General features: G+C 44.1%; 1 protein-coding gene across 3 annotated transcripts in view; it reads right to left on the bottom strand.

The window, feature by feature from the left end:
• cdh7a (cadherin 7a) overlaps nt 1-18,916 on the bottom strand; it is a gene marked incomplete at both ends in the record, with an annotated part of 322,682 nt that overhangs the window by 10,808 nt on the left and 292,958 nt on the right. For all 3 annotated transcript variants that reach the window (XM_080752329.1, XM_080752330.1, XM_080752331.1), the window contains one exon: nt 16,863-17,111. In XM_080752329.1, coding sequence (XP_080608455.1) covers nt 16,863-17,111 — 249 coding nt within the window. The remainder of the gene's footprint in view (nt 1-16,862; nt 17,112-18,916) is intronic.

The following is an 18,916-nucleotide window of genomic DNA, read 5'->3' as shown; positions in this document are numbered from 1 at the left end:
TAGTCCACTATTTTGTCAATATGTATTTCGGACTAACCGTCTTACCACGTTAATCTAATGTTATTGATATCGTATATCATCAGATTCGTCACTGTCGGGCAGAAACCTTGTATCTCCAAGTTTCAAATTTGTTTTCATCACACAAGGCCATCACACAAAAGTAGTGAAAACAGCTGATCTACAAGCTTGTAGATCGGCTCTTTTCACTAGTAAAATGATAAATACAAAACAAACGGTTTTGGAGATACAAGGTTTCCACCCGACAACGACAATATATATATTTCTTCATCTCCAGTCCTTGGCAACTCGGACCGCGAGCGGTAGGATTTTACGCTAAATTGCTTATTTGTATCACTCAACAATCCAAAAATAATAAAGTACAAATGTCTAACTGTACCACGTGCTAGATACATTTCTGCCTAATAAAGTATTCAATCAATCAATCAATGTGCATAACATGATCTCCAGACCAGTCAGTATGCTATAAAACACCTAGTCCTGACACAGTAAATAAAGACACACTGATAGAGAGTTCACATCCCATTCTAACGGTTGATGCAAAATGAACTGGAAAAGGAACGGGGGGAATCAATTCGCCGTTACACTGGCTTTGCTGTAATTGAATTGCATAAATGATCCATCAAGCACAATCGATGCCGAGCAAAGGAGAGAGTTCGCTCGCTGTGAGCTGGCATTTTTCCCTCCACCACGCAGCGTATAGCATCATTATAATGAACTTTCTTCATTACTAAGTAATCTCTCTCCGTCGCGGTAGCCGTCTCGTAGCCGCTCCGTCGAATAGACGCCTGATGAATCGCTCGCCGTGTCACTCATAACGCCTTACGATGTCTCTGTGTACTGCGGCGCGACTGATAAAAGAGACAGCTGAAATACTGCCGTTCAAGCCCGCCTCTCGAATGCGGGCGGACGGATGGCGCTTAGAAATGTAGGGTGCATTGTCGACGTTTTGATGTATAGACATATTGACGGAGCATATAGGATGAATGGACAGAACGACATCCAATGTTTTTCAGGCCAAGGACCCCCTAGCTGAGAGAGAGAGATGAAGCAAGGAATTCATAGATTCTGTATCTTCATAGACTTGTTTAATAGCGCTAGCATCAATCAGTAGTGTTGTGTTGGATCCGTGCTAATGTGCATTCCTCAATACCTGCACCGTTAATCTTTAGTAAACTGCACTTTTTTCCCTCTACCAATAGGGGTCCCGCTCCGGACCCCCTGTTGAATGACCCCTGTAAACAGATGCTGTGACGGATGGCCTTTTGAAAACAGTAGAGTGTATTGTAGATGTTTGAAGTATAGACATTAAGACATATTGACGGAGCATACAGGATTGTATGGGCGGAACAACTTCAACATGAGCGCGAGGGAGGAGAATCGCTGGAGAAAACAGCGCCTTGGGAGCGTTGCAGAGCTAACATAAAGTTTAGTCCTAATTGGCCATCTGGAGCTGTGAGCCATACCACACCTGACCTGTACCGGGAAACCAGAGAGCCATTGAGTCGTAACAAAATAATGATTTGACTCTTGTAGTTTGGATGCCGTATCTTCGGAAAACAAACAAGGCTGCAGTGCACAAATAAATGTTTCAAATGGCAGTTGCAGTACATTTGCAAGACACACACACACACACACACACACACACACACACACACACACACACACACACACACACACACACACACACACACACACACACACTGTCAGATGGAAAACTCATAATGTCCAAAACGGTACATCTTTAGGATTCAGATTTTAGTTCTATCGAAAGTGTCCTGCAAGCTCAAAAGGCATCGCATCGCTTCGCGTTTTCAGCTTGCAGATCTGAAACTTTTGATGCTTTTGCGTGACCCTGTAGTATGATCAAGTAGGGGCGTTGATTTATGGAAAAACTAAAAGTTGAAATATGGATATTAGGTTTGCCTGACAGCAGAAACCTCTTATATATACACTATATATAAAGTATATAGGGGTGCAACAATACATGCATCGATATCGAACCGTTCAATACGAGGGTGTACCGAACCGAATGACCCTGTACCGAACAACACCACTCCACATCCACATTCCCCTGGAACCCCCTCAAGGACCCCTAGGGGTCCGCAGAGCCCACTTAGAGAACCACTACCCTAGAGCCTGGGTACCGTATTGTTCAAAGTTAAAACAAAAAATACGTAGTTATAAAACCATTTATAAATCAAGGACATTTCTGTTATTTTTTTGTATCGAAAAAGTATCGAACTGTGACACCAAAATATCGAACCGAACCGAACAGTGAATTTTGTATGTATATAATATATATATATATATATATATATATATATATATACTGTACTTACACTCTATATACATTTGCCCACATAACTTACCGCACGAGGAATAGAGGACGAGTTCTTTGAAATCTAAATTATCAAGCCATGATTAATGACCAGCGAGGCCATGAGAAGCATAGACCTAATGTGCCCGCGGCGCCTCGGCTACCAGCGGCCTGCAGAGCGCTGGCAGGTGGCCACCGCGGGCAGCTGGAGAAGTAGCTGTACTTTGTATAATTCTTTTTTTTTTTCAAAACCAATTCCTGGGGAACCGAGTTGATGAATAACATACAAGACTCAATATCAACTCTGAAGAGGCACCCGCTCACTATCGGCTTAATGAGATTCGGCCATGACGAGAGGAACGACTTGAATTAGACGCGCAGAGGGAAGTGCATTGGTGTAAAGTAACTAAGTACATTTACTTAAAAGAGTACTTCACCACTTTTCAACCTATCTCATATAATTGGTCCTCACTGTGTCTGGGCAGGTCAGAAACCCATCATCTTGTGACATCATCGATTGGGAATCCAAGCTTATAGAAAATGCAGGCTTTCTACTCCTGAAAAGTTGCAATGTTTTAAAGTGGAAGCCATTGTTCTCGCGATAATAACAATTGAAATATTTTTTTAAAAACATCGATACATTTTTTTGGGGGAAAATTATGATGTCATAAGACGATGGATTTCTGAACTTCCCACAGCTCTCCTAAGAGACTTGCACCGAGTACTTTACTTGAGTATTTCTAATTTCCAATACTTTACTTCGACTGCAGCTACATATTGTGCTTTTACTCCACTACATTTACATTTTTTTTTTTGAAAACTTTAGTTATTAGTTACTTTGCAGGTGTAAATTATAATCTTATAAACCCACTTTAGCCCTATGTTATATATACCTTGGCTATTTTCAAACATTTTAGTACTTTTACTTTTGGTACTTTAAGTACATTTTGATGCCAATACTTTCGTACTATTACTCAAGTACATTTTGAATTCCGGACTTTTACTTGTAACAAAGTATTTCTACACTGCAGTATTGATACTTTTACTTGAGTAAAAAAATGTGTACTTTTTCCACCACTGGGGAAGTGTATAGGCGGGAGTTTCCTGGAAAGGTGGAGGGGAGCGGGGGCAGACACGACGAGGGGCGTAAAGGACCTATATTTACGCTCCGCCGTACCGCAGTGTTGCTCGCTGAAAATACGCGTAGCCGACCTATATAAGCGCCACATTTCTGTCAAGCGACGATGTGTGAAATCGGGTTTTAAAACAGTGGTTCTCAACCCAGATGACAGTATGGTGACAATTTAATACCAAGAAGAAATTAAATGAAATGAAAAAAAAAAAAAAAGACCAATACTGCATCAAATGTAAAAAACTAGCTTTAATATAAAAACATTGGCTAAGTTGTCAAATAAGATAAGAGAGAGGCAAACATTGTGAAAATAGGCCTAGACGTTCTACAAGCTCACAATATTTTCTCTGTGAACCGAGTCAAATAACATGTTGCCTCAACTCCTACAATTCCAAGTGCTTGCAGGGTGTGCATCCCTATAGTTCAAATATGATTATTTTTTAGGGGTCACAACCTGAAAAGGTAGAGAACCCCACTGGGTTAAAAGAGGAGGGAGGGGCGGGCGATAAGAGAGATGAGAGACAGGGATGGGGTGCGACTGTGATACCCGAGAGACTGACAGCAACTGCAGATGACGGCGGTGTTACAAAAGCAAAGTCTTGTTCTGTCTCTTTGGTGCTGTTTTGTGCTGCATTCAAATCTGTACATCAGTCGCCACACAATCACAGACTGTTGGCAGACACAATAAGTGAGACTCTTCTCACTTCCTTCAAAGGTGTTACCAATGATACTAATCTGTTCCGTTTCATGTAGCACAGTGGTTCTCAAACCTTTTATTTCAAGGACCCCCATAACTCCGGGAGTGTACAAATGGAACCAAATGGACCCTTATGGGTCGGGTCCATTTGGTTTCCTTTTGTACACTCTCAGAGTCACACACAGGGGCGTCACAAGGGGGGGGGAGTTGGACTGTGTTACTAGGGCCCAAGGTGGAGGGGCCCTAGTAACTTTTGCTACTGAAAAATAGCAGATATAAAAGCTCACAGCGCGGCACCGAGTGCCACGCTGCAAGCTTGTAGATCTGCTATTTTGAAAAGTTGTGAAAATGTGTTCAAATCTTTGAATAGATGTATTTTTAAGCGGACAATTGTAACTAAAATTTTGCTTCTGGGGGGTCCCTGGAACTAAATATTTTGAGATGGGGGTCCGTGGCCAAATACATATCATCTTGGGGGTCCTTAACATGAAGAATTTTGAGCACCACTGACATAGTCAACATAAGTTTCTTGCACACATTTTCACGATTTAAAAAAAATAGCAGATCTACAAGCTCGCAGTGAGCTTGTATATCTGCTATTTTTCAATAGTTAACATGGGGGGCCCGCAGTGAATCCTTGTACCCAGGGCCCAGAATATGGTGTGACGCCCCTGGTCACACACCTTTTTAACTCCCAAGGGGCCAAACTCGTTCAGTAACGAGTTAAGGCCACTAGGTGTCACCATGCCAAAAGGAGTTGTCTCGTCCCTGAACGAGACAACGAAGGGTTAACTGTACGTGCAGCTGCCTGCCCTCTGAATGACCCGAGTCCATACATCACCCCGTAGCAGAGAGAGAGAGAGGGAGAGAGGAAAAAAGGCACGCGCTGGTTGCATTGTTTTCCATTCTACTCTGAAACATAAAAAGGGCTTTATCTCTGAAAAGAATGCCAGAGGCAGAGATCTGATTGTTTTCACGGCGACACTATAACGCGATGGTCGGCTCCCGTTTGGATTTTAGTTTCGCGAGCTTTTGTAAACAAAGGGATTATCTTCCTCAATCGTCAGTGGACACCCACGTGCACACGCACGAAGCTTCCGAGGCTCTTCAAAATAAAGCGTGAGTGAACGGCAGCAGCAGCAACAGCTAGAAATGTTATAAACCTGCTCCCATGTGTTAGGCCTTGGAATCCCGAAGGAACCATGAGGGTCCCTGGACCACACTTTGAGACCCACTGGCGTGTTTCCAGTGAGCCAACATGCAACAATGTCAGCACCCTGACCAGAATGGACCAGAGCCTTCATTAGTATTATTGGTAACACCTTTGAAGGAAGTGAGCAGAGACCCAACTTCTCTCCATATGGCCTATTTGCTGTCAGTACAGTCGCACACAGTCGCAGTCACATACACAATTGCTGTCAGTTACCTAGACTGAGAGGACACAGACATTTTAAAGGTGATTAATGTAGAAAAGGTTGCACTATTCTGATCAGACGAGATCAGAATAGAAGGGGCGAGCAGCGCAACTGCATGCAAGCTGTTAGTGCCGCTCAAAGCACACAGGGGTGTTGTGTGTGTGACTGTGTGACTGTGTGTCTGTGTGTGTGTGTGTGTGTGGGGGGGGGGGGGGGGGGGGGGTATGTAGAGTGAAAATGCGCCAAGAGACACAGGATGAAAGGAGACAGAGTAGGAAGTGAAGAGAAAGTCCAGTTGAGCATAGCAGGCAAACAGGGACAAGTAAGGACACACATACACACGCACGTACACATACACACACACACACACGCACGCACGCACGCACGCACGCACGCACGCACGCACGCACGCACGCACACACGCACACACACACACACACACACACACTGCATGCACAAACGCACACACGCATGCACACAGGAGGTAGATTAAACTGAAGGCCATTACTTCTAAGTCTGTGTCCTGAGGCGACAAAACACATTTTTTCATTTGTAATACCACGATCAGTCCACACACACACACACACACACACACACACACACACACACACACACACACACTCTACCAATGTTGTTCTTTGAGGTTTTCATTCGTCATAAGATGTGTTTCATATCGTAATGAACGGATGCAACCTTCAATGGGAGAGAGAGAGAGAGAGAGAGAGAGAGAGAGAGCGAGAGAGAGAGAGAGAGAGAGAGAGAGAGAGAGAGAGAGACGTTTGCGGTGTCAGAAAGTAATTTCTGTCATTGAGTGTATTCAGTAATCAGTAGTGGCGTTTCCATAAACTTAAGCGCATTAGGCAAGTGAATTATCAGAAATACGCATTAAGACAAAGAGAATTTAGCATGTTTCCATTTGCGGGTGTCATTCGAATTAGCGACGGGCTGATTTTTTTCAGACCGAACCTGAGCACTGCACCGTCTGCACGTCTGACTGCTGTGACTCGGTCGCTGTCTAGTAGTGGGAAGAAGGGGTTATCAGTCATCATCATGGCCCCAAATAACTTTTAAATATATTACAATTGGCGACGAGTCTCTTACGAAATTGGCAAGAGTTCCTCTTAATACATAAAGCTACCGGTTCACCGGGAAAACCGCGGTCGCGTCGCTGCACACTGCACAGTGCAAGTTTCAGCGTCCTCTGGAAGGTCAGGTGGCCGATCTGGAAGCTCACAACGCGGCGCGGAGACGTGGATGCGAGCTGCTGTGCCTGTGAGCTTGTAGATTGGGCACTTCAGGCACGCAACACCGTGGGATGAGGAAGGGTTCGCTCGCCACCGATGGCTTGAGGTGAAAACGGGAGGAATTTACACATGGTCCGTGTCACTCCGTGTGTAACAAACAAAAGGTTTGTTTTGTGGGCTAACGCTATACCATGGACAAAGCGGCAGGGGAAATGGACCTAGAACGTCATAATCTATTCGCATTTATTGTCTGACCCGTTTCCATTCACTTTTGCGCATTTAGTTTATTCGATAAAGGCTCAAAATCCTCCTCCTCCAAGCGGATAACTTTTTTTGCGGATAATGAAAGTTTATTCGCATTTTGAAGTGTTTCCATAAAAACATTTTGCGAACAAGCCGTTAATGCGCAAAAAGTGGCTTTATGGAAACGCCACTAGTATACACTATTTTTGGATGCTTCTGGTCTTTGGATGCCGCTCAACAAAGGCATGAAACAATTAATGTAATTAGTACGAAACATCCTTTGTATTTTTTTATGAGCCATGATGCAGTCACGACTCCGTGCATCTTCATCTTCATTAGTAAGCCTTGTTATTGATGATGATAATGATGATGATGGATGCCCCATTTCTGATCATCTCTGATATAACAGCTTAACATGTGACCCCCAAAGACACATATTATTAGCCCGCGGACCCCCACTTGAAAATGTTTTGTGCCAGGGAGACCACGAGAAGAGAAGAGAAGATAAGACAACATAACATAACATGGATGCAGTGGTTAAAATGATAGATACAAAATGATCTGTCTGACATTTTAGCCTTTGCATAAGCCTGCAGGGTCGTCTTTAGCACCTCCAGCCAAGGCTTTAAAAGCAAAACTTCAGACCGCTCAAAACAAACTCCTCAGGTTAATACTATAACCTCACACCTAGGACTCACCTAACATGCTATAGCAGGGGTGGGCAACTTTGATGATGGCGAGGGCCACTATATTTCCACCATCACTCCAGAGGGCCACATTGCATATTGCTACGTCCTACTTTGTCAAACTAGTATATACAAAAGAAGCAAAAATAGCAGAACTACAAACTCAAAACGCATCGCAGCGCGATGCGTTTTGAGCTTGTAGATCTGCAACTTTCAAGATACTCAAGGGACCAGTGCCCATGTATCTGTTTCTTTCAAAAGAGACACACTGTAGCTAAAGTAGTGAAAGTACCAATATTTATTTTAGGACGCAGAGGGAAAGTTGATCCCATGCCAAAGTGCCAGTGCTCGCCTAGCAGTCTGCTGTCACCCAGGTGGGCCCATGGGCCCATTGTATATCTTGCTACGTCTTGATGAATTGAATACACAGGAAACCACAATGGAAACAAGCTCTCAGGGCTTGTTGTGTTATCCTTTTTAACCTAATTGAATGTCTGTACCTCTGCACTTTTTGCAAAACTGTTAATAAAGTATCAATCAATCAATCAATCAACCAACCAACCAACCAACCAACCAACCAACCAATCCACACTGCCTCTGTTTATTTAGCCTTGCCTGTTCTAAGTGCTGAGTGGGAGCGGTCGGATAGCTCAGATAGCTGTTTTGAGTCATTGAAAAGACTAGAAGCGTCTAGTCGGCGACCTGGCCAACTCGGAACAATATAAATAGGGAATGAATGCCCCGCCCTTTAATGCAAACCCCATTATACCTGTTTTCATAGGACCCGTTTTGACCATTTGTCTGCCTGTGTCCATTTATGCCCATATATGGAGATATCTGTATCTGTCTGTCTGTCGGTGTCCATTTTATGTCCATATATGGAGATCACTGCAGTTATAGTTCTGGGTCCATTTTATGCCCATATATGCCCATATATGGAGATATCTGTCTATCTGCGTCCATTTTATGCCCATATATGGAGATCTCTGTATCTGTCTGTCTGTGTCCCTTTTATGCCCGTATATGGAGATCTTTGTGATTCTGCATCCATTGTATGCCCATATATGCCATATATGGAGATATCTGTTTATCTGCGTCCATTTTATGCCCATATATGAGATTTCTGTCGCTTTTTCAAACAGATGGTCAAAACGGGTCCTATGACAACAGGTATAATGGGGTTTGCATTAAAGGGGGAACCGGCACTGTGTCTGCAACACAGTCGGTGGCACAGACAGATACAGAGATCTCCATAATGGGAATAAAGGGACACAGACAAACAGATGGAGGAGGAGACAAACTTAATGCAAACCCCATTATACCTGTTGTCATAGGACCCGTTTTGACCATCTGTTTGCCTGTGTCCATTTATGCCCATATATGGAGATATCTGTATCTGTCTGTCTGCGTCCACTTTATGCCCATATATGGAGATCTTTGACCATCTGTTTGCCTGTGTCCATTTATGCCCATATATGGAGATATCTGTATTTGTCTGTCTGCATCCATTTTATGCCCATATATGGAGATCTATGCAGACACAGTGCCAGTTCCGGAAAATCCTGATGTCAGACATCAGAATCCGAACCTTTCGTGCTGGTTCCAGAAAATCGTGTATCGGGTCGGGTCGGGTCGAGGCCGAGCACTGCACTACCTGCTGCGGTGGGGAACGCACGTGCCGAATTTGAAATAGGGAATGAATGCCCCACCCTTTAATGCAAACCCCATGAATGCCCCACCCTTTAATGCAAACCCCAATATACCTGTCATAGGACCCGTTTTGACCATCTGTTTGTCTTTGTCCACTTATGCCCATATATGAAGATCTCTGCACACACAGTACCGGTTGCAGAAAACTCTGATGTCAGACTTTATGCCCATATCTGGAGAACGCGCGTGCCGGTGGGAAGAAGGGTTCTCGAGATACGCGGATTACATACATACATACACATTCACAGAGATTTTGTGTTGACTCATGTGGCGTACGTGATGTCAGAGCCTTTTATGAAGTGATGTCACAATGACTCAGCGCTTGCGCCGATTTCCTCCGGAACAGCCTGATGTCAACAATCAGCTCCGCATAAGGAGATTCCGAACGTTTCGCGGCGGTTTCGGAAAACCGCGAGTCGGGTCGGGTCGAGGCCCGGCACTGCACTCCGCGCGGCGGCGGGGAACGCGCGTGCCGAATCTGAAGCCGGTGGGACGAACGGTTCTCGAGATACGCGGATTACAAACAAACAAACAGACAGAGATTTGTCGCATTTATAGATAGATGCTTCAACATGAACACTGTAATGAATAAGATAAATAGACCTGAACGCAGTCTGCTTTTCACACTCTCAAGAGTGCTCTGAGTGCTTTTTGGCTGTGTACTTGAGCTTTGTTTTGCATTCGGCAACCTGCAGGTATCGAGGGAAGGATATGACAAATGAAATCCATTTCTTTACTTGAGTGAAAAGGGGAGACAAAACCGGTGAGAGCTGCAGAGGGATACCAGCGATGCATTCCAAAAAATCTGTATTCTGTACAAAGTATTGAAATATTAGATATGACACTTGAAAAGGAAATAGCGGGTACATTCAGATGTTCCACCTCTTCAAGCTGTACTCTTTCACAACCTGAACCCACTGCAGCTCCAGTAAAAAAAATATCACTCTATGTTCTCTACACCAATCTCTCTCTCTCTCTCTCTCTCTCTCTCTCTCTCTCTCTCTCTCTCTCTCTCTCTCTCTCTCTCTCTCTCTCTCTCTCTCTCTCACCACAAATAGTCAATCTACAAGGTCCGCGATGCGTCGTGAGCTTGTAGATCTGCCATTTCTGGCGAAGAGATTCGGTATTTATAGATGTCAGTCTTTTTGACAGCCCTCAGTTCGAAAGTCCAATCAGTGCATTTTGGAAGAAGAAAGACAATGTCATGTCTTCAGCGGTATTAATTAACGGATGAGCAGTCTTTCAGCGAGGTTTTCCACACTGCAATTACAGACCGTGGCTGCAAGCCAAAGCAGTCAGGAGCCTTCGTACACTTTGCTCTGATTGCTTCCCCCCGAAAAGTTGTCAGGGATCACATTTGTTCAATTTTGCATTTTTCAGAGTAAAAAAAAAAAAAGAAGAAGAAGAACACTTAAAGGCATAGTATGCAACGTTGTAAAACAAATTAAATAGCTACCAATCATTTCCCTCTACCTGCAGCCAGTAGTGTGGTGGTGTTTACCTATATGCTGGAGGGCAGGTAAACACGAGTGCATCTCTCCACTCCGACATGTCTCCTTTCCGACATGTCTCCATTCCGACACTAACCCTATCTCTAACCCTAACCCTAAACCGAACCCCCATGGGAGTGTCGCCACTCCGACAATAAGAAGTCAATTTCGGAGTGGCGACATGTCGGAATGGAGAGAGCCTCCCGGTAAACACCACCACTGCAGTGACTGCTGATATTAGAGAGGAAATGAGGGGTAAAACATGTATTCATTATTTTGTTAATGCAAACAGAGGGCAAAGTAACAAACTATTCCAGGCCCTTACGTGGGAAGTCATTTACAGCAGGTGGGGATTGGGTTCTACCCTTGTGTCTGAGATGAAGAAGAGGAGGTTGAATGAACTGAAAGCTGCGCTCCCCAAATCAAAAGGTTTGGGGACCTAATTAAATAGCTACCAATCATTTGGGTAACAAATTAAATTGCTACCAATCATTTCCCTCTACCTGCAGCCAGTAGTGTGGTGGTGTTTATACCTGCAGAAACACGTACACTGCCCTCTCCCTGTATTTTGATGTTTTCGCGGTTTGTTTTGGTAGACAGGGATGTTCTGGGACTACCAATACTGACAGTGAAAACACCCAAATACCTGATTCAGCCCGGGAAAAAGAGTTGTAGAGGCCCTCATTGCGCGCTATAGAGAGAAATCTCTCTCTGTAGCACTGCTGCTACTCCAAGATTTGCCATTTCAGATCATGACAAGTGATAAGCCAGTGGGCCAATTACATGAGTTATATTTCGTCGTTGTCGGGTGGAAACCTTGTATGTCCGAAACCATTTTAAAAATGATTTAAACTAGCGAAAACAGCCGATCTACAAGCACACAACGCCTCGCACCGCGAGGCGTTGTGTACTTGTAGATCTGCTGTTTTCACTACTTTTGTGCGACAGCCTTGTATGATGAAGCAGGGCTTTGCATTGCGAAAAAATTTACACATTTGAAACTTGGAGATACGAGGTTTCTGCCCGACAGTGACGATTTACTTTGTTGGCCACCCAGCCCCCAAAATGGAACAAAGGCCGACATTTTTTTTTTTTTTTTTTTCCTAATGTCCAGGCCGGGAATGAACCGGCCGTTCGGGAGTTGTCCCGCTTTTCCCAATGGCCAGCACGTCCCTGGAGGGCAGGTAAACACCACCACACTACTGCAGTGACTGCTGATATTAGAGAGGAAATGACGCGTAAAACATGTATTCATTATTTTGTTATGCAAACAGAGGGCAAAGTAACAAACTCTGCCAGGCCCGTACGTGGGAAGTCATTTACAGCAGGGGGGGATTGGGTTCTATCCGGAGAAAAAAATCTGGTTTTATCCGGTTTTGATGGTGTTATTATCGGGTTTCCACAGTAACATTCTTAGACACTAGGGCATTCACCAAATATTAGAATGTTTGAATATTCGAATATCAATTATTATTATTTTTATATTGTTTTCTCTTTAAAAAATGTATAGTTTAGAAAGCTTGGCTAGATAGGAAGTCATAAGAATGAGTTGTCAATGCCCCTGGTGGATGAATTTGTTAATGCTCTATACTAGGGCTTCTCAAACCTTTTTAGGCCGTGACCCCCAAAATAAACATATTTGAACTGGGGACCCCCACCCTGACAAGCACTTGGAATTGTAGGTATTAATGTGACTCGGTTCCATAGATAAATAGCAGATCTACATGCTCACAACGCCTCGCAACGCGAGGCGTTGTGAGCATGTAGATCGGCTATTTTCACAATGTTTGCCTCTTGCTTACTTAATATTTGACAGTTTGGCCAGTCCTGTCGAATATTCGACTATTCGAATACATTGAGGTCGAATAATTCGAATACTAAAAATCACTATTCGTGAATGCCCTATTAGACACAATCAAGAACTACACGTTCCCTTCCCCTCTGGTCCTCTCTCCACACGCTGTGGACAGCATGGAGACAAATCTAAAAGCCAAATGGCGCACAGCCGCGCACACACAGTGGCCGCGCCACTGACGCCAGCCAGCTGTATGTAAAGACAGATTTCTTCTTTACCAACATTGAGACTGCACCTGCCTGTTTCATAATAATCATTCAGTTCCCAAAAAGATCCCCAAACCTGTTGATTTGGGGAGCTCAGCTTTCAGTTCATTCAACCTCCTCTTCTTCATCTCAGACACAAGGGTAGGATTTGGCCTAATGGGAGTCAAGAACATCTTGAAGAAAACCCCTACTGGATGTGCAGCTGACTTTGTCACATGACAAAATGTTTTAAATGCAGATTTTATTTTAATTAATTTATCTATTTTGTAAATTGATCAGGGGTCTGGTGCTGACTCTGATCATGTTAGCGCTTTGAACAGCAGCATGTCTGGCTCTCAAGTAATAATAAGTAAAACTTGTGTAGGCCTACTTCTGGGAAATACAAATTTGCATACAAACACCAAAACATTCATGGCATGTGGCCAGCACTCAGGATTTTGAATGCAGGCTACAACTTCAATGCAACACAACAGGCATAAACCTTGTATCTGCATACATTATTTCATCTTTTATTTTCGCTTGGATCAGCGGGATCGCGCCACGGAGGAGACAAACACAACTGCTCCGCGAGTAAACGCGATATTTACAAAGATGACCACAATCCAGCTCTTGCCACCTGCGAACGTGTGCATGAACGAGCACGCGTGTGAGCATTTCATGGGACCGCGCCCATTCTCCGCGCGTCCCAAATAATCGCCCGCTTCTCATTGAAAATGAATTACCAGGAGCCAGTAGTGTGGTGGTGTTTATACCTGCAGAAACACGTACACTGCCCTCTCCCTGTATTTTGATGTTTTCGCGGTTTGTTTTGGTAGACAGGGATGTTCTGGGACTACCAATACTGACAGTGAAAACACCCAAATACCTGATTCAGCCCGGGAAAAAGAGTTGTAGAGGCCCTCATTGCGCGCTATAGAGAGAAATCTCTCTCTGTAGCACTGCTGCTACTCCAAGATTTGCCATTTCAGATCATGACAAGTGATAAGCCAGTGGGCCAATTACATGAGTTATATTTCGTCGTTGTCGGGTGGAAACCTTGTATGTCCGAAACCATTTTAAAAATGATTTAAACTAGCGAAAACAGCCGATCTACAAGCACACAACGCCTCGCACCGCGAGGCGTTGTGTACTTGTAGATCTGCTGTTTTCACTACTTTTGTGCGACAGCCTTGTATGATGAAGCAGGGCTTTGCATTGCGAAAAAATTTACACATTTGAAACTTGGAGATACGAGGTTTCTGCCCGACAGTGACGATTTACTTTGTTGGCCACCCAGCCCCCAAAATGGAACAAAGGCCGACATTTATTATTATTTTTTTTTCCTAATGTCCAGGCCGGGAATGAACCGGCCGTTCGGGAGTTGTCCCGCTTTTCCCAATGGCCAGCACGTCCCTGGAGGGCAGGTAAACACCACCACACTACTGCAGTGACTGCTGATATTAGAGAGGAAATGACGCGTAAAACATGTATTCATTATTTTGTTATGCAAACAGAGGGCAAAGTAACAAACTCTGCCAGGCCCGTACGTGGGAAGTCATTTACAGCAGGGGGGGATTGGGTTCTATCCGGAGAAAAAAATCTGGTTTTATCCGGTTTTGATGGTGTTATTATCGGGTTTCCACAGTAACATTCTTAGACACTAGGGCATTCACCAAATATTAGAATGTTTGAATATTCGAATATCAATTATTATTATTTTTATATTGTTTTCTCTTTAAAAAATGTATAGTTTAGAAAGCTTGGCTAGATAGGAAGTCATAAGAATGAGTTGTCAATGCCCCTGGTGGATGAATTTGTTAATGCTCTATACTAGGGCTTCTCAAACCTTTTTAGGCCGTGACCCCCAAAATAAACATATTTGAACTGGGGACCCCCACCCTGACAAGCACTTGGAATTGTAGGTATTAATGTGACTCGGTTCCATAGATAAATAGCAGATCTACATGCTCACAACGCCTCGCAACGCGAGGCGTTGTGAGCATGTAGATCGGCTATTTTCACAATGTTTGCCTCTTGCTTACTTAATATTTGACAGTTTGGCCAGTCCTGTCGAATATTCGACTATTCGAATACATTGAGGTCGAATAATTCGAATACTAAAAATCACTATTCGTGAATGCCCTATTAGACACAATCAAGAACTACACGTTCCCTTCCCCTCTGGTCCTCTCTCCACACGCTGTGGACAGCATGGAGACAAATCTAAAAGCCAAATGGCGCACAGCCGCGCACACACAGTGGCCGCGCCACTGACGCCAGCCAGCTGTATGTAAAGACAGATTTCTTCTTTACCAACATTGAGACTGCACCTGCCTGTTTCATAATAATCATTCAGTTCCCAAAAAGATCCCCAAACCTGTTGATTTGGGGAGCTCAGCTTTCAGTTCATTCAACCTCCTCTTCTTCATCTCAGACACAAGGGTAGGATTTGGCCTAATGGGAGTCAAGAACATCTTGAAGAAAACCCCTACTGGATGTGCAGCTGACTTTGTCACATGACAAAATGTTTTAAATGCAGATTTTATTTTAATTAATTTATCTATTTTGTAAATTGATCAGGGGTCTGGTGCTGACTCTGATCATGTTAGCGCTTTGAACAGCAGCATGTCTGGCTCTCAAGTAATAATAAGTAAAACTTATGTAGGCCTACTTCTGGGAAATACAAATTTGCATACAAACACCAAAACATTCATGGCCTGCGGCCAGCACTCAGGATTTTGAATGCAGGCTACAACTTCAATGCAACACAACAGGCATAAACCTTGTATCTGCATACATTATTTCATCTTTTATTTTCGCTTGGATCAGCGGGATCGCGCCACGGAGGAGACAAACACAACTGCTCCGCGAGTAAACGCGATATTTACAAAGATGACCACAATCCAGCTCTTGCCACCTGCGAACGTGTGCATGAACGAGCACGCGTGTGAGCATTTCATGGGACCGCGCCCATTCTCCGCGCGTCCCAAATAATCGCCCGCTTCTCATTGAAAATGAATTACCAGGGCGCGTCGACCGCCTCCAGTATGAAAGGCTGTTTACACTAATGTGTCTAATTATTATCTTTATGTCTAATTTTATGTATAATTTTATCCTAATGAAGGTGTAAATCACTTCATCGAATGAGTGTGAAATAGCCAGTCAACGCATGGACCCCCAATGGGTGACATGTGGACTAGGGGAGATCTGAGTTAGGATTCTGTCCCTATTGGGACATATCGAAAGGCACTGAGTCGGATGAAGCAGACTTCGAACGCTTGGCACGGCAAGCTTGTTCGCTTGACAGCTCGCTCTGTGGTTCCTCTCGTGGTTCAAGTCCAGTCAGATTTAGAGGAATACATCTTGGGTTTGAGAAAGGTATTCCTATCAAATGAACTGTAGATTTAGTAAAAATCTTATGATATTTAGTCAACTAAAACTAGGCTAAAAACATTTCAAATGACTAAAATATGACTAAAACTAAATGAATTTTTATTCAAAGACTAAGACTACATCAAAATCTGCTGTCAAACCTAACACACTGCAGCGATAGTCAAACAAGTCTGGTTATGTGCATGAAGAGTGAGCAGGCCACTTCTTATCACCTAATGGGGGAGTTTCCACTGTAGAACAAATAGCGCATGCAAGGAACAAATTATTCCAACCAGTTCCTTTCCCCTCCATGAGGCGCCCCAGCTGGCCAGGGGGAAGCAGTACAGAGACCAGGATTTACTGCATGTTTTTTTGTGAGGGTACCTACCCTAGGGGAGATGGGAAGAACATGCAAACTCCACACAGAAAGGCCCTTTCACCAACCCCACCTATGGGGTGTGGGCGCTGATGACGCGGAGGTGGATTCGCTCTTACCCAGCAGCGTGATGATGCAGCCCAGGATGGCGAGGAGGGCGCCGGTGCTCAGCCCCGTCGACGTGTATGCCACGGCGCCGCATGACACGGGCACCCGGTCGGCGTCGCAGTCGCACACGCGCACCGCCAGCGTGTTGGTGCTGCTGAGGGCCGGGCTGCCGCTGTCCACGATCAGCACGGGCAGCCTGTACATCGGCTGCTCCCGCCTCCGGAAACCGCCACGCTTGGTCACGACGGACGCTGTGTTGTCTAGAGAAAGAGAGAAGAGGAAAGAGTAAAGCTCACATTTTTCATATCAAGGTCCATTATTCATTCGGCAATTGAGCCACGGGCCACCATTTGATGAGATGCAGCCTCTCAGTTCCCAAAACTTTGGTTATTAACTTTAGGTGTCGTTGGATGAGATTTTGTCCACAATTCCACGCTGTATTGATCATTTATTTATTAATGTTTATTTGACAGGGACAATACTCATTTACAACAGTGACATCAGAGTGTTAGCTGAGAGGTTAGAGAACAGGGCATCATAATTACATGTAAGTTAAACATGCTCGGCTTCACACTAGAATGCTTATGTAGCATGATGGAGACCCTGAAAATGCAAGAGATATCTTTTGATATAAAGTCCACAATTCTGTCATGTCGTCTTACAGGGTTCCCTGTACAAGGTGTGTGACATGGTTTCAGCTATTTGTTCATGACCATGGAGTATACAGTGAAGAGCATGATTGCCTGAAACCAGATGGAGAGATTGAGTTTAGATAGGGGTCTTCAATGTCTTTCAGGCCAATTGGACCCCTTAAATGATAAAGAGATGAAGCAACACAACATAGGCCTATTGATGTTGCAGATTAAACCTTTTCATCGATGTCTTCATAGACTTGTTTGACAGCACTATCATCAGTGTATGTTAAATGTTCATTTATTTAATGTATTTACAGACATGTAATCACTTAAACCGTCAATACTTAATAAACTTGGCCTTTGGCTCTGTACTTGGTCTGATTTTTTTCCCCTCTACCCCAAACCTCACTGCCAAAAATAGCCAATCTACAAGCTCACAATGCCTCGCACTGTAGATCTGCAATTTTTGGCCAACGTTCTGCTATAGAACTGTTAAAGGGGCGCTATAGGGCTGCTATAGGGTGGTTAATGTAAAAAGGAGGGGTCCCGTACCCCCGGTGTAAGACCCCTGGTTTAGATGGTCAAATACACACACAAAAACTGCTTCAACAACAAAGACGTAGAGGACAATTATAGTTTGAGGTTTCTTGGTGTACAAACCTCACACACACACCCTTACGCGGTCTCTAAACACCAACTGCATCCATAAGTTAAAGTATAAAGTATAAGCACACAGCAGACTGTACTTTCTGAGGCGTCGCGAGTGGTTTGGGTACCAAACTTTTGTCAGCGCCGCACTGAGAGTGTTTCTGACAGGCTGTAACACAGCATGGTTTGGCAACCTGACTGTTGGGGACTGCAGACTGCTGCTACAAATGACTGTAAAGGCAGAGGCAGCCCCCGAAACAGTACAAGCGGTGGCTTCTCTTGTGCGTTTCAAACAACGGAAGCAACTACCCACTGTAGCAGAGGGAGAGAGAGAGAGAGAGGGAGAGAGAGAAAGAGAGGGAGAGAGAGAGAGAGGGAGAGAGAGGGAGAGGGAGAGAGGGGGAGGAAGAAGAGGAGGAGGATAAGGAAGGGGGGGGAGTGAATATTTTAAACAACATTAGTTGTCCATCTTCCTCTATCGATGGGTTGTTGACAGAGGCTGGTCAGCATGAGTAACCCCAATTTGAGCTCTTTACTGTACGGTAAATTATTTTGTTCGGTTAAAATAAGTGTTAAATAGCTCTATATTCATAGTGTTTGTTCAGTAACAGTGATACATGGATCTATTCGGATAGTACTCATTGCTATAGAGTCTTTGTTCGGCAACAGGAGTCTCCATGTCTCTTCAGCTCGGTATTAAACAGAAAATGCATGTTCAGGTCGGGATACAAAATGTATCCAATGAGGATAACGAACTCAGTCAGGATACAGATTAAACAAGT

The sequence above is a fragment of the Nannobrachium achirus genome (assembly GCF_963921795.1).
Source record: "Nannobrachium achirus genome assembly, chromosome: 21".
NCBI classification, from domain to species: domain Eukaryota; kingdom Metazoa; phylum Chordata; class Actinopteri; order Myctophiformes; family Myctophidae; genus Nannobrachium; species Nannobrachium achirus.
This window is presented reverse-complemented; position numbering and strand designations above follow the sequence as displayed.